At 37.1% G+C, this 17,093-nt stretch overlaps 1 protein-coding gene across 6 annotated transcripts in view; it reads left to right on the forward strand.

Annotated features, from left to right (window-relative positions):
- Positions 1–17,093, forward strand: part of GRIN1 (glutamate ionotropic receptor NMDA type subunit 1) — a 2,709,836-nt gene that overhangs the window by 383,088 nt on the left and 2,309,655 nt on the right. For all 6 annotated transcript variants that reach the window (XM_044058780.1, XM_044058779.1, XM_044058782.1 and 3 more), the window contains exon 3: positions 8,518–8,694. In XM_044058780.1, the coding sequence (XP_043914715.1) occupies positions 8,518–8,694 (177 nt within the window). The remainder of the gene's footprint in view (positions 1–8,517; positions 8,695–17,093) is intronic.

Below are 17,093 nucleotides of genomic sequence, written 5' to 3' on the forward strand. Positions count from 1 at the left end.
CCCACCAGGAATAAGTACAGAACTAACTCAAAAAAACAAGCAATTCAGATGGAATCAAAACATAATTAGGATGTATAACAGAAGGAAGAAAGTCATGGCAAAAATTAGGAGGTGTATCTCCCAGCAGGATAAAAGCAATCTCATCACACTAACAACTCACAGGACAAATAAAGGTTGCCAAAGACAAATCTGCAGTAAACTTGTCCTCCCAGGTCAAGAACAACAACAAGGCATTCTTTAGTTATGTCCACAACCTCAAATACAATACACAATTGTGTGCAGTGTTCATTGTTAATGTAGCCACATACCATGAGCCAGAATATATAGCAAATGTACTGGCAGACAAATTCAGTTCAATAAAATATGATCAAATATAACTCGCTCCATTATCACTAGGGAACAGGTCTTCAATGCTCTCTCTAAAGCCAAGAACACTGCATTAATGGGCTCAGACAATATCCTATGCTGCCTTATAAATAGCATGAAACTTGACTTATCAGGCCCTCTGGAATACTATTTAATAGTAGCTCCCAAACAGGCTTAATGCCTCACAAATGGAGAACAAAAAACATTATCCCTCTGCATAAAGGCAGGCCATCTACAGACCCATATCTCTCACTAGTCTCATATGCAAAGCCACAGAAAAAAAATTATCACGGAAATGATTAATAATGACATGGGAAACCTCCAGACACTGGACCCAACTATTTTTTTTTTTCTGTCAGGGGCAGGTCATTCCTACTCAACCTATTGGACTTCTTTGAGGTCACAAAGCAATGGATGATGGTAAAACTGTTCACACTGCCTAACTTGACTTGGCCAAGGTAACTGAAGTAATGCCCTAGTCGACCACAGTGGTCAGAGACTTGAGGGCACACATAGACAGTAATCTAGCCCTTGGCTATCAAGTGACTGCAGCAGTAAGGAAGTCATTCTGTGTTGTGCAACTTATAAACAAAGGTATGGAATGCAGGTCCAATGAGGTCAATGTTCCTCTGTATTCAGTACTCACTAGACCTATTTTTGAGTACAATGCTGCTTTTGGTATGTATGCAACCAGGCACATCCAACATATGGAATGTGCATAGAGGTTCCTCACTAAAAGAATACAGGGTATAAGTAACATGTCCTTTGAAAATTGTCTCAAAGCCCTATGTCTGTAGTTTGTCAGGCTGTTGTAGGAGGATCTATGCCTGGCATACACGGCATTGTCCGACCTCACCCAGATGGATGCCCTGCATATCTGTAAACCAAACCTTGCCAGTGATACAAAATAAGACCTGCTGGAGAAACAGGTATGTATCACAGAGACTATCCCTTCTCTGAAACAGACTCCCCCATTCATGTGAGCAGAGTTTTTCCCTAACTCAATTCAAGTTTAACTTGGACAACTGAATGGGGAACAGGAAATTCATCCCTGGTTTAGCACCTATATCTCTAATGGGTATAGGCAGCCTGTAAATTGTTCATCTCCCTGCCTCCTGCTTGTAAATGTTTAATTTCCCAAGCCCCTGCTTACACTTATCAAGGTTACTAGAACTTGTCAGAGATTTGGGATGCATGCCTAAGCTTAAAAGAACCAAAGTGGTCATTATCCTAGTACTCACATAAGAGCCCACAGCTTGTAAAAGGAGCAGAGCCAAAAGTTGGAGTGGAATTCTTTGTGAAAGCTTGAAGTGGTGAAGGTGAGATATAGCCCTAAGCCCAGGTTTTAGCCATGCAGATGGAATACAGAACAAGTCATATATATATATATATATATATATATATATATATATATATATATATATATATATATATATTATTCATGTCAGCTTTGTTTATAGCATATAAATGTTCATGTATTATTTTATATAACTCTCTTGTAGTCCTACCTCTATAATAAGCAGGACAAGAAGAGTTAATTGTTGCAAATGAATTATACAAATGTTTTTAATTATGTGTGTATAATATGGTTTGGTGTGTTTTTTCATTCAGTCTGAAAAAGTCTAGTTATACACGAAAGAGCGTACTGAATGAGATTTTTTTTTACTAAATTTTAAATTTGTTTTTTAGTTTAGAAGTTTGGTTTTTGCTTGCTTTGTTTTGTTTTTTTGTTTTGTTTTTGAATCTTTAAAGTCTGCCAACTCACACCCCAGAAAATATATTCCCAATTATCTATTTCTTCCCCATCACACCTCCAACATTTGCTATCTGCCTGAGGAAAATTCTCTAGAGTCTACTTAGGGTATAAAATATCTTTGTAAACATTTCCAAGCAAAAACCCTAAATCTTCTAGATTTTGTTGCATATTTGGGAGACATAAATATATCCATCCCCCCATTGTTTTTTTTTTTTTTTTTTTATGAATTGCTTTTCCAGTCTCTCTTCCTAAGTCTTTCTAACCTCCTCAGGTTGATTATTATAGTTATCATGCAGTATTTTATATGCTCTACTAATTATTCCTTATTTAATGGCAGCTTCTGTTCAAGATTCTATAAAAAAAACTACCAGTACTGGTCTTTCGTTAGACCCCAAATGTCTTTCTCTTTGTCTATGCCTTGATATCAATCCTTGATAGGGAAGGCAATCTCAAACATGAAAATACCTGTGAAGGTTAATAAGGTTGTGGTTGTGCTGTAAGCTGGTTAGAAATCATGCTGCTACGGGGTAGGGGGTTAAGAGATCTTCCAGCAGGATGTTCTGAAGAAGTAATTTATGAACATATTTTATCAATAGTTTTCAAACGGAAGATAGAATTGCAATAGGTCTAAAGTTGGATTTTTCTGAATAGTTTTTGCCTTTATGGAGAAGGAAAATATACATTTTTTTTCCAGAGAAAAGGAACCAAGGATTCTTGGATAGGCCTATTCATTACAATGGAGACAGGATAGGCATTAGAACTGGCAGCTAATCTGAGGTATTCTGCAGGGAGGTTATCTGCTGAGTATGCTCTGGGTTGAATTTTAAGTAATAAATGTTTTATGTAGGATGCAGAGAAGTTTTAAAGAGAAGATAGAGTTGTGGAAGTGAGTCAGAGGTAATGGGAAGGAAATCCTTAGTGAGGTCAGCCATACTTGTCAAAAAGTATAACTTAAACTCGTATGCAGTTTCAAAGGGAGATATGATGGGGGTAGGATTAGGAGTACTACTTGTACCTGGGTGTAATAATTTTTGATAAGAAGACCAGAGTTTCTTAGGATTGTACCTATGTTTGTTTTGAAGGTTGCTGAAGTAGTGCTTCTCTGAATTAACTTGCTTTTTTTGTGAAACTGCAAGACTCTTTAAAGTGCTGCAGATTTTGAAGAGTCTTATGCTTTTAGGCATTCCATCCATGCCTTATCCCTACAATGCATGAGATTTCTGCTATGACTGTAAATCCAGGGAGAACAGACTTTACTCTTCTCCTTCGTAACAGTGCAGTTATTTAAAGTACTTATAAAATACGTTGTTAAATTTATGGCAGCCTCATCAAGAAGAAGAATTTTTAAGACAGACTTGTTAAAGGAACTTGAGGTTGTTGAAAGGGTATCTGGGTTAAAATTAGAGATTACAGGTAATTTTAAATAGGTGTTGTGGCACAATGGATAATAAGTCTGTTGGCAGATGATCAATGACAGAATCAGAGAGTGACTCCATTCTTGACTTGATAATGGTCGCTGATTTTACTAACTACATCTCCTCAGGAATGAAGCCACTCTATTTTTGTTATAGCATGAGGGACAGGTATTAAGTTGTGATTAATACTGGAGGATGGAAAGCCTGATGTAATAATTTGCCATTTGTTATTAACATCTCCTATTATTTTATTTACAGATTATGCTAGATATCCAGGAGAAAATATTTTACACAGTTAATATATTATTACCTGGGGAATTGTAGAACAAAAATACAGGGTTGTTTATGGTTATTTAGTGTAAGGTGAAATATAAACAGTTCTGCATTATGGAATTTAGGTAATTTGTTGTAAGATAATAGTTCATAATAGTCTGAGTACAAAATAGCTACACCACTTGCTTTTTTGTGAGGCTGATCTGCCCTGATGATGATGTATGCTGGGAATAGTATTTCTGAGTTTTTTTATATAAGGTTTGAGCCAAAGATCGGTAATAGTAAGCACATCTGGTAATTGCTGAGAGATCTAGGAATTAAGTTCAGAGACTTTGCTATAGATACAATGGATATTTATGAAGATGAAATTTAGTTCATAGGTGAACACTAAACTAGCTGTCTTTAAGGGTCATTTTAAGTGTAGCCAATAACCCAAGGCCAGAATCAAACCCTGTATCTTGTGTTTATAAGGTAAAGACCTTAATCATGCCAAACCTACCCTCAGTTGTTTGGATGGAATTGAGATAGACTTTTTGAAATGTAGTTGTTTGTGTGGTATGAAAATAGGCTGTCCGTTGGGGATTACATGATAGTGATGGCGTAGGAAGTGGGACCTGGATTTGGATGTGTGATGGTGTTAAAAGAGAGAGATGGAGCAGGAAGTGGGATCTGAATTGTGGCATGCGATACAGATTGAAGGAGAGATGGAGAATGAAGTGGGACCTGGTTTGGGATGTGTGATGGGGATTAAAAGAAAGATGGAGTAGAAAGTGGGACCTGGACTGGGATGTGTGATATGGATTAAAAGAGAGATGGAGTAGGAAGTGGGACTTGGATTGGGATGTGTGAAAGGGATTAAAGGAGAGATGGAATAGGAAGTGAGACTTGGATTGGGATGTGCGATAGGGATTAAAGGAGAGATGGAGTATTAAGTGGGACCTGGATTGGGGTGAATATCACCACATACTGGTATTGTAGAACAGTACAGATGAGTCTGAGATAGTTTTATGTTTTGCTTTATTCTAGGCTGATTGAGGTAAGGGTTAAGAATTTTGAAGCTGAAGTAATGATTGGGAGAGTCAATTAATAAGTTGGAAGCAATTAAAGTCAGAGATGGATGGACTGTGTGGTTAGATGAAAAGCTGATAGGACAGATATATCTATGTGTGAGTGAAACTAGGTAGGTTGTAAGGTGAGAAAGCAAGGGGAATAGAGTGTCAATTAGGCTTATGAGGAACATACCTGCTAAGTTCTATTAATAAGACAGTCTTAGGGTTATGTTGGATATGACATGATTCAAGGAATGTTGGTGGGAATGAGATTTGTAGCATACAAACTAAAAATAACCTGCCATAAACATAGAACCGTATTTTATCAATGTATGTTTAAAGATCTCTGAAGAAAAACAAGGCACCCAGCACAAGACAGTACATTACAGTACAATACAGAGGTGAAATAATTCTGACAGTAAAGCTGGATATGAAGCATTGAAAGTAATGAGAAAATCTGGAGAAGGCTCCTAGCAATGCTGACTACATATGATTGCTTTGTTCCGTAACTAAGGAGCCAGGGAACACTAACAAGAAACCAGCATAGATCTTTATGGGGAAATAAATCTGTCATCCTGGTGCAGCATCTATGTATAAGTGCATACAGAAATTATCGTTATTTTCATATAATGTCTGAGCATACAGGAAAAGCAGGGATTTTTCAGTGATACATTGACATTCAGAGCACGAGAAGAAAGTATGACAGGAGATCCATGCTTCAATCATAAACAACTTTACCCCAAGGATCAGAGATAATTATAGCTTGCATGATTGCCCATTCCACACTTCATCATCTATTTGCTTCTTATTCTGCAAACAATTAGAATTTTTCCACTTAAGAGGGTTTACAGCCTGCAAAAGGTGTTCTGTGTGGGTGATAAATAGATGCCTTTGGGCTTTGGATGCCACTAGGAAAGAGAATAAAACACTCTGCACCACTGAGCTTGCAGCCAGTGTTACTACTAAAGGAAAAGTAGTGTTACTACTAAAGGAAAAAGACAGTTCATGTGTTAATGTAGCCTTCTTTCAAAACAGTTTCTGAGAAAGAAGAACACATACGGTGAGTATACCTGAGTACTATGATTTACTGTTACAGTTAACATCCCTGCAGAAGAGCTCACTGTGTCTGATTATGAAGGCCCAGGGATAGATTCTGGCTGGAATGAAGAGTGTTATGTGTCTAGTGTGAAGCCCTCATTTATGGAGGGAGCTATAAAGCTTTCTTACTGGCCTCACCCAACAACAGCTTTTGTGCAGAAAGTAGTATATGAGTTAGGAAGAGTGAGATCTGTATGACTGTGTAATAATGCCACAACAAGATCTACAGTTAAGAGGAAGTCTTTTTTTGTAAAACAAATCATCAATCATGCACATGTTGATGTTGCACCAAGATGACAACTTTGCAATTCATCTGCGAACCCTGCATGCAACCACTGCTACTGTTCTTCAGTTTGACCCATAGTTGTTCCATAACTGCTTCACTTGGGTTCACTCTATGGCTTGGAGTACAACTAGACACCAGTATAAAGCAGAAAAAAAAGCAAACGTTACAGTTAACTAAAAGGGAATTGATTGAAAGCAGCAGAAAATAAGCATGCTAATTTAAAACAAAGGAAAGAGCAATCGGAATCAAGCAAAACAATTTTTGCTAAAGGTATACACAAAAGTGAGCTGATCTCACAACAAAAAGCACATCAGGTGAAAGTTCCAAGTCCTGCTGAAGGACTATCAGTTGTTGACCAGCTGGATATAATGCAATGATATATATATATATATATATATATATATATATGTATATATATATATATATATATACACACACACACACACACACACACACGTCTTGGTGAGGTTTAAATTATCATTGCTCAGATTAAGGGGCTCGATGTCAGACCTTGTAGTGTAGAATCACCAAGCACGATTGCCTCTTTTTAGTGGGATAAATGAAGTTAGATGGTCTAAATCAGGCTCACACTCACAATAAGCAGGGGAAAAACACATTACCAGAAACGGAGGGTTTAATTCAAAGGTTTCAGTGCATGACTTTTGTCTTGTCAAATACGAAGTCTGATGAAGTCTTTGTATCTGATAGCATGAAAATACTGACATTTTAGAAAAAAAGTCCTCACCTTCTGATGGTGCTTTTTAATTATTTTTTTAGTGAACACCAGTGGTTCAGAACAAACCTTTGAACAGAGACCTCATGAATAAATAATGAGCAGGTCAGTGTGCAGTAAAGTGCAGTGTCAAGCTGTGAGACAACTTAGCATTTATTTATTTATTTGTTTAATTTGTTAAGCAGGGTAGAGTTCTTCCATCTATATCAGAAAATCTAATGTTAAAAATAGCGAACGCTCTATTATCGAACTTAAAAACGCGAAACCTTAAAATGTCGAAGGAATGGATCAGCAAATTTTTTCCCATGGAAAAAGTCGCTGATCCTGAAAAAAAAAAAAAAAAACAATGTACAGGCAAAATAAAGTAGGGGGGCTTCACCCCCCACATCCCCCCAACTTAAATATACCAACTCTGAGATCGCACCACAGTGGAGAAAACAGCAAAGTCCGGAGAATGGCCTATTGATTTTTTTCCCTGGGAAAAAAATCAATGTTCCTTGTCTTTGACATTTTCAGGTTTCGCATTTTAAAGTTCGATATAAGAGCATTCACTAATTTAAGCATTCGCTCTTCTGATAGGAATCTGAGTTCTTACCCTACTAGACTTTTATCAGCTTCATCTTGTGTGTGCAAAGTAAAAATAGTGATACAGTCTAATCATTGTAACAAATATCCACTGTCCAGTCAATGAACTCTAAATAAACTGACATTGCAGTGACATCAGAATGGACCAGTGATATCAGAATGAGGTGGTCCACATTTGCAGAGCTGCTCAGGGAACAGCAAGGTAGCTATTAATTAATAAAACTTACCAAAGAAAAGAAAAAATAAGACTGTCACATTACATGTACTTACATAGACTGTGTTAGATTTATTTGCCATGCACCTTGCATGCACACTCGTGTCAGCATACTAAAGATTTTGATGTACCTTTGATGTAGGGCTGTCTGTGACTGCATTGTGAAATTGTTTTAGATTGATTTTATGGCTGTTGTTGATCATACACAGTGTTGAGGCACAGACTACTCATGCTCAGCAAACTCATTTCTGGGAAGTGAAATCTGCCACATTACATTATTCCTATTCATAACCTCACTCTACCCTTGTGATTAAGCCTAATGATTTCTGATCCTGGCCTCACATCTTTTCATATTCACTCCAATTGTATGCAAGCTACCAAAGTTTAATACTGCAGCTTGTAACATAATCCATGACGTCTCTACTGTTTTCTGCCATTGATGCTATATAGTCTGTTTTCATTATTTATTTATTTTATGAACTAATAACGTTTAACATTTTCTGCAGAAATATGACATCAAAGAGGATGCACTCAGTTTCAGTTGATTAAAGGACATTTTTTTCATGAAATAAAACTGACACAAAATTTGAGTGACTCATGATTTTGGAATGATCTTAAGTAACATGACTTGAACATAAACTGTACTACTGTGTATTCTTCTAAATGTTACTTAACAGCACTACAGTTTGATGTACAAACAACAAAGAAGACTGATTTTATTGGAAATTTTTTTTTCTGCTAGAGTATCCACCTGTCATTTTTGCGCACTGTGCCACCATATTCCCATCAGGCCCTTGTCTGGTTTGAGATGATGCGAATTTTTAATTGGAACCACATCATCCTGATTGTTAGTGATGACCATGAAGGACGTGCTGCTCAGAAGAAGTTGGAGACCCTCTTAGAAGAAAAGGAAAGCAAGGTCAGTGTTTATGAAATGTATGTACTTTGTTACAAATGTCAAATTTGTTCTATGTATGTAAATTTCTGTGTGTTAAAACATTTTCTTTCCATTGTAACATGGCTAACATGCTTAAAGCATCAAGTGTCTGACTAGTATTGACAAAACGTTGTACTTTATCCATCTCACTTGCTCTGCCATAGTCGTACTCTCCTACATGTAAACAACTACAAAACAAAGGGGATAACCTGGAGCTATGCAATACACCATACAAACATGAAAAAAGGCTCACAGTACTTTCTAGAGGTTATACATAACCTCTGTGATATGTTTGTCACCTTACAAATTATGAATGCACTAATGTTCCAACACCTAAGATTTGCAAGCATTATATTAACCACAGGAGGGTTTTTATTTTTGTTCATCACCCACTGTTACTTTTAACTAGGAAATACTTTGCTGAGATGTCCATGTTTAGCCTATTTAAAATTACGTATCCAACTATGTAGGTCAAGCAATTATATGCTACTTTAAGTGGTATTACTGACTGAAACACTTGGGTCAGAATTTATTTATCAGCAAATTTTCTTTTTTAATTTCAAAGCAAAATATTTTTTCATAAGGTACTAAAAACAAATTTAATTAGGGGAATAAGATTTCCTTTATATCTGCAATGCATTATACTTCTAAGTCAATATATAAGGGGATAATAATGTCCTTCATTGGCTACTGGACTGATGTTGAAAGGCTTGGGGAAGACGGACATAATCTGTTAAGGGGTGCTCTGTGGTCCAAATGGCTAACAACAATCTACTTACAACCTGTGAGGAAAAAAATAAAGAAAATTTATAAAATATTTTTATTGAATTTAGATATTCAAGAGCTATGCCTATTGTAAAGCCAAACATTTTCCTGGGCAGATGATGAGTAGAAGGTAAGGATCTGTTATTTATTTATTTTGTCTTAGACTTAACTTTGCTTCATCCACTTAACTATTTGGAAGAAACTGCTTAGACAGCTGCTTTTATGCATTTCTTCATCACAGTATAGCTGTCAAATTTCCAGTCTCCGTATACCAGGATAATGGTTCATCTGGTAATTTTCAATATTAAGCTGCTGCAGTACTTGAATTGACATACATTTACAGAGGTTTTATGTTTTGTTCTTGTTGTTTTTTTTCTGAATCTAAGCACATAACTTAATAATATACAACACACACATCAAATACTCCTGCATTTGTCATACCTGCACTTGGACAATAACACTGAAGATTATACTATGTCTACAATCATAACACATTTGTAGTACATGGAGTCCATTAATTATGCCCTGAAATCAGTACAAATATAGGCTTTTTATGCACCTTTCAGAGTTGTTATGCTACAGTTTCAAATTGCAGCAGATATGGCTGCTACAACATCACAATGTTAGAATGTTGCAACAGATTTATAACTTGTAATACACTTTGCACTGGCACAAGAACAAGTGTGGCAGAGTGATGTGGCTAGCAGTTTTTAAAGCTGTTGGTTCATCAGCACAAACCACTTTTGTCCACTGTTTATATGGCAACATTAAGTGTGTTACAGCTTTAAAAGCTGTAAAAAAACTTTGCATTACTATTTTCTCTGCTACTGCACGTCAGAGCTCTTAAATTCCATGTACTACAAAGAATTATGATTTTGTTTCTTTAGTTTCACTGATCATAATCCACTAATAATGTATTCTCATAACAGATGCCAAGATTCATCTCTTGAACTTGGAGCAAAAGGTACATTTCTTGACATCCAATAGCTTGTTTTGCAAAATACACTGCCATTCTACAAGTCTGGTGAGCATGTATGTTCACTGTTTTACCTGCAGCTAGTAATGTCAGGTTTAACTAATCATTCATACTACAGTATGTATGCTCTCTACTGCACTGCAACTGCTATTTCTATTGTACTCTGACATTGCTATGCAACAACATATGAATGTGACATTTTTTTAAAATTAACCTACGAATCTGCATTGTATATGCATTTGTGACTAATAGTCAATAGGTTCATAGGTATTTACTAGGGTAATGACCACAAGGGCCTTTTTAAGCCTTGCCATGGATCCCAAATCTCTGACAAGTTCTGGTACCCTTGATAAATGTAAGGAGGGGCTTGGGAAATTAAAAATTTACAACCAGGGGCCTACAAGATGAACCATTTAGAGGCTGCCTCTGTCCATTACAGATACAGGTGCCAAACCAGGGATGAATTTCCTGTTCCCCATCCAATTGTCCAAGTTGCACTTGAATTGGGTTAGGGAGGAACTCTGCTCTACATGAATGGAGACCCTGTTCCAAAGAAGGGGAAGTCTCTGGGATACATACTTTTCTCTCCAGGATTAATACAATTTATTATAAATCTGTAAGACTAACTCCTAAATTGATGCTGTTAGCTTATAAGCTTACTTTGTAGTATGTTATCTTACTAGAAAAATCATTCTAACATTTCACTTTTTTTGTGAACTTTGTCTTCTTTCATATAGATGAACAGAGCTTTTCTCCCTGGGCCTCTGCTGAAAAGAAGTTACTTGGCTGACCCATTCAGACTATCCCAATAAACAAATATTAATAATAAATAATTCACTACTACTCATGTCATGTACACTGTATGAAAATATGGAAGGCAGTAAATGATTCCAAATGATCTCATATTGTCACCAGCATTACAAATAAATAAATAAATAAATAAAACCTAAGTGAATACAGGGGAACAGTGAATGCTTTCTTTTAAAGTTTTTTTTTTCAGGGAAATATGCCCCCTGCAGCCCCTCACATGCCCCAACATTGCCACCATACTTTGCGGTGCAGGGAATATTTGGAGAAATGGCAGTATCAGACTTTAATGTCAAAAGTCTGCATTTTTGCTCATTCAGGCTCACTATTGTGGGGCACATACTTATGAAAACTGAAATTACAAATAGTTATCATCAGATTTTTTTTCTGTCTTATTATACAATGATCATGTAATGAAAGAATTGTTATTAACTAAACACCATTTCTGAAATGGTGTAAGTAGCTGATCAGTTCACATTGATGCCCACTATCAACATTAAAATGTGATGGTATCCTTTATTAGTTGATTTCCAAAGTGATATCTGATAAAGAATAGAAACAGAAGCATTCTGGTTTGTTGTTAGCACTGACATAGTTACCAAACTTCAGTACTTTATTTGATTCTAGAGTCAGTTCAGTAAAATAATGCAGATATACTACATTAAGCTACCACAATAAGAAAAAGAAAAATATTTTCTTACATCTGCAATGCTAAGCTAGAAAAAGGCTGATTAATGAGAGAGAACATTTAAATATAAGCTGATGTTTATGTGAACTCTGCAAGTGATGCTGATGCAAAAAGAATAATTAGGCTGCAGGGGGCTGTCAGTGTCACTGGGACACAGAATGTAATTAGTACTATTTGTTACACTTTATATTGTTAAGTGAAGGTCTCTGTGGAAAGCAGAGCACAGAAAATATTCCTGTATGGCCAGTGCATGCACAGACAAATTCCACATTTGCATAATTAGTATGCAGCTTTATGTAAAATAGATGCATTTCTTACAGATGAAACATTACACTACTACACTTAAACAGCATCACATACATTAGCTGATCTCTACATCCTTTTCTGAAACAAGTAAGAAAACCGTTACTGACATTAATCATTTACAACACCGGAAGCAATTTAATCCTCATTTTCCTGATGGTGTATCATTAATCAAAGTTATGCAGTCCAGAACTGGTATACCAAAAGGGCATAGTTATAGCCCATCGTGAGCAAGGGTGCTGTTCTGCAAGAGGACAGGTGTGTGGGGAAAAAAGAAATCAGACATAATGACATTTATTTATCATAAGGTGGAAGTTATACTTCTAGATATGACATCTGATATATTTATATCTATAACTCTGTATCCATATTATGTGTATGTATATACATATGTATGTATGTATGTATGTATACATATATATATATATATATATATATATATATATATATATATATATATATGGCTCTACTTCACATCACCTAAAACCCATTTGACTGACTTTCATTTCACCAAGACCAAATCACCTAATTTGTCAAAATACAGAAAACTCATTTAACTGAATCTCATTTCACGGACAGCTTACAATGCTAAATTTCAAAAGACTAAACCTTAAGCCATAAACAAACATACTCACAACACTAATAACTACCTCTTTCCAGAACTTAACTACTTACTTACCCTCTTAACAGAAACCGGACAATACAAAAACAAACTAAGTGGGGGCTGTGCCCTCCAAACACCCCCATCTATATATATATATATATATATATATATATATATATATATATATATATATATATATATATACTAAATCCAGGATAGCACTACAGTGGGGAAAAGGTCATATACCTTTTACTTGCCTTACAGTACTCTACACACTGCCACTACTACTGGGAATGCAAAAAACATCCACCATATTACTTTAGATACTTCCCATAAAAATGTAGAGAGACATACCCACATTTAAAAATACTACAACACTACTTTCTACATGACTATCGGGTTTCTGACAATCAGCACTCTAAGTTATAGAAATTCTTTTTATCACAAACCCACATCATGTCTATTGCTTGCAATTTAGTGAAATGAGATTCAGTCAAATGAGTTTTCAGTATTTTGAAAATTAGGTGATTTGGTCTCAGTGAAATGAAAGCCAGTCAAATGGGGTTTAGGTGATGTGAAGTAGATCATATATATATATATATATATATATATATATATATATATATATATATATATATATATATATGTGTGTGTGTGTGTGTGTGTGTCTGTCTGTTTCGGCAGAAAACACACTTTAACAAAACTTCAAACAATCGAAAGTCAAAACACCTAAGAATCAACTTTGGATATTAAACACTTTTCCCAATACCCTATACAGTTTTAAATTTAAACTCAAAAACTTACTTTGGTGATTGAACTCCAGATGTGAAACACCACTTTCCAATACCTTGGACAAGAATAGCTACAGTGTTTACCCTTTTCCCCACTGTAGTGCCATCTTGGAGTTGATATATGAATTGCAGCTGAAAGCCCTCCAGGTCTAGCATATCTAAGCCACTGAGGACCTGATCGCTTTGAGCCCCCCCACCCCACTTGTGTGAGCAAGGAATCCTCACTCCAGCTAAAAGCAAAGAAAAGTCTAACCAGCAATCATCCAAAAATAGACTGCAGACACAGGTTTAACTCCAGGAACCTTGTTGTTGCCACTTGTGTAGTAGCCACTGAAGACCTGATCGCTTTGGATCCCCCCCCCCACTTGTTTGAGCAAAGAATCCTCACTCCAGCTAAAACCAAATAAAACTCTAACCAGCAATCATCCAAAAATAGACTGTAGCCCCAGGTTTATCTCCAGGAACCTTGTTGTTGCCACTTGTGTAGTGTAGGTGCCAGCTTTTGTGACTACTGTTATGCCTTGTTAAAATCTGTTGCAGTCAGCTAGAGTGCATACCCCAGGGGCAACAGCTACAAACTTTCTTCCTCTTAGCCCACCTCCACCCCTTCCATCCATTTCACTGTTGATAATTTGTTGTATGTTAAGGTAGTTAGCCCCTCTCAATAGTCATTGCCTTCAGTCCCTCCTCCTCAATACTTGTTCTTCACTAAACACCAAACTGAGGTGCAAAGTCTCCAGCTGCTTTTATGTTTAGCTACACTGTGTGCAGCAAACAATGAGCAAAGGGGAATACAAATATAAAAGAGTATAAAATCTGCCATTGCACACTAGTAAGCAGCATACAACTTCTACCTGTGGTGTACTCCTACACATAGTTTTTCTTGGAGAAACCTTCCAGTCCTTGAACAACAGTGCCTGTATGTTTACCTTATTTCCTTGGCTGTCCTTTGATAATTAGCTACACAAGTGGCAACAACAAGGTTCCTGGAGTTAAACCTGTGTCTGCAGTTTATTTTTGGATGATTGCTGGTTAGACTTTTCTTTTAAAGTGCCTTGGATTCTCCCCTGCTACTTTAAATTCCCATTGATGGTTTCCCCTCCCTTCCCCCACCCCCCAAGGGATTGCTCAGGTACAACACACCAAAGGTTTTAAAAATCCTGGATGCCATATTTGCTCTAATTGCAGCTGAAAGCCCTCCAGGTGTAATCTCTAGTAAGTGTCCCTGGACTAGCTGACAGCTTTTTTTAGCTAAGTTTTTATCTGGAAGGTGAAGCCCCGCTTCATTCGCTTCACTCACTTCGCTCTCCTCCCACCCCCCCATATCATTGCCTTTATACCTATCCGTACAACCACCCCCCTCACTTCCTCCCAAATCCCCCACCCCTCTACTTCCTGTTCTCATGCTACCTCCCTTCTTTGCTTCTCCCCACACTTACCTACTGTCCACTATCAAAGACTACTATATCTTACTCCCACTCCTTCATCTCATCCTCTGTTCTACATCCCATAAAGTGACATGTCTCTTACAACTCAAACTATACTCTTGCCTTCTCTACTCCTTATACTCTATCACCTCACCTCCTATCACTCACAGTTACCTACTCCCTATTTCCATCCCTCAAACACCACTCTTAACTCAAGTACTACACCACAACCCTCTACTAATTTGTCCCTCCATCCTTCCCCCCACCACTCCCATTCCTAAAATAAAAATATCTCCCCCCTCTCCTTTAAAACAAATAAACAAAGTCTACTTACTCAAATTAAAACCCCATTACAAACCTCTACTTCTATCTGGTGACATTCATCCTAACCCAGGCCCTACAGACACTACCCTGAACAATAACCCCCCTGTATCTAAACCTGCCAACCCCTCCAACCCACAAAAACAAGTACAATTCTGCTCTACCAACATCAGGAGTCTTGTAAATAAAGTTCAAGAACTCCATGCTTGGATAGCTAACTATACTCCTGACATAGTTACCCTAACTGAAACATGGTTAAAACCACACCATCTGGACAGTGAAATCATCCCTCCTGGCTATAATATCCTTAGATTAGGTCGACCTAAAAGAAAAGGAGGAGGAGTCTCCATACTCTACTCCAATTGTCTCTCCCAAATCAGTCCCACACTAGAATACCCTCCTCACCAGCTGAACTCCTACTGACCAACTTCAAACTTAACAGTTTCAACACCATAACTGTCGCAGCAATCGATATTCCCCCTGGTGATAATATTAACATACTTGAGAACATCCTATCTCACCTCTCACATACCACCTCTCACATACCATCCACAATGAAATAATTATACTGGGAGATTTAAATATTGATTGGCTTACAATACAAGCTCCCAACACTACTTCCTGTATAAACCTACATGGGTTTCAGCAGCTAATCACAACCCCAACCTACATTAATAAATCTCACCTACCTAGCTCTCTTCTTGATTGGATATTGGTCTCCCACCCTCAAAACTATCATAATTTCCAAACCCTTCCAAATGCCCTCAGCGACCACTGCCTTATAACAGTTACCAGACATACTCCCTACCTTACCAAACCTAACAAATGTATTACCACCCGCTCACTTTCTCATTTCTGTCTTAACGCCTTTATTCACCAACTCTCCAAAATTAACTGGTCTTACCTCACCACTCTTCCTTTAGATGAAGCTGTCCACTCCTTCAACACTACATTCCTAAACATTTTAAACTCCCTTGCTCCTCTTCGCACAATTAGAATCAAATCTAATGCTACTCCCTGGTTCACTAAATCTACCAGAACCATCATGAAAGACCAGGATAGGATTTGGAAAATGTGGACTTAACCTAGGCCCCCTTCTCTTCTTCAGAAATATAAAGAACTCAGAAATAAAATAAAAAACATCATTCATTATGACAAAATAAACTTCTATGCCAATCCTCCCTCTACTCCTAAATCAGACCAAAGAAATTCTGGAGCTGTATTAAACAGACTCTTCATCCAGGAAACCCTTCCTCTCCTAACCCATGTCCCAATGCAACACCTGAAGACATAGCCACCAAATTTAACAATCATTTTATAAACTCAATAACCTCCATAATAAATTCTCTCCCCCCAGAAACGACACTAGCACCCCCACAAACTCTATACCTCTTCCAAACCCTCCTAACTCCTTCTCTCTAAAAGCAGTATCAACTAACTATGTAAAGTCATTACTCTCTAAACTTAAACCTTGCTCCCCATCTGTTGACAAGCTACCATCTTACTTCTTGCAGATTGCCTCTAAACCTCTTGCCTATCCTGTATCCATCTTAATCAACCGATCCATTTCTGAATCCTATGTCCCCACTGTATGGAAGAATTTCTTTACTCTACCCATTCACAAAGGGGTCAACTCCTCAGACATATCCAACTTCAGACCGATTGACAAACTCTCTCCACTCTCAAAAATCCTAGAGAA

The sequence above is a fragment of the Protopterus annectens genome, chromosome 16.part0 (genome assembly GCF_019279795.1).
Source record: "Protopterus annectens isolate FY-2018-M chromosome 16.part0, PAN1.0, whole genome shotgun sequence".
Classification (NCBI taxonomy): Eukaryota; Metazoa; Chordata; order Ceratodontiformes; family Protopteridae; genus Protopterus; species Protopterus annectens.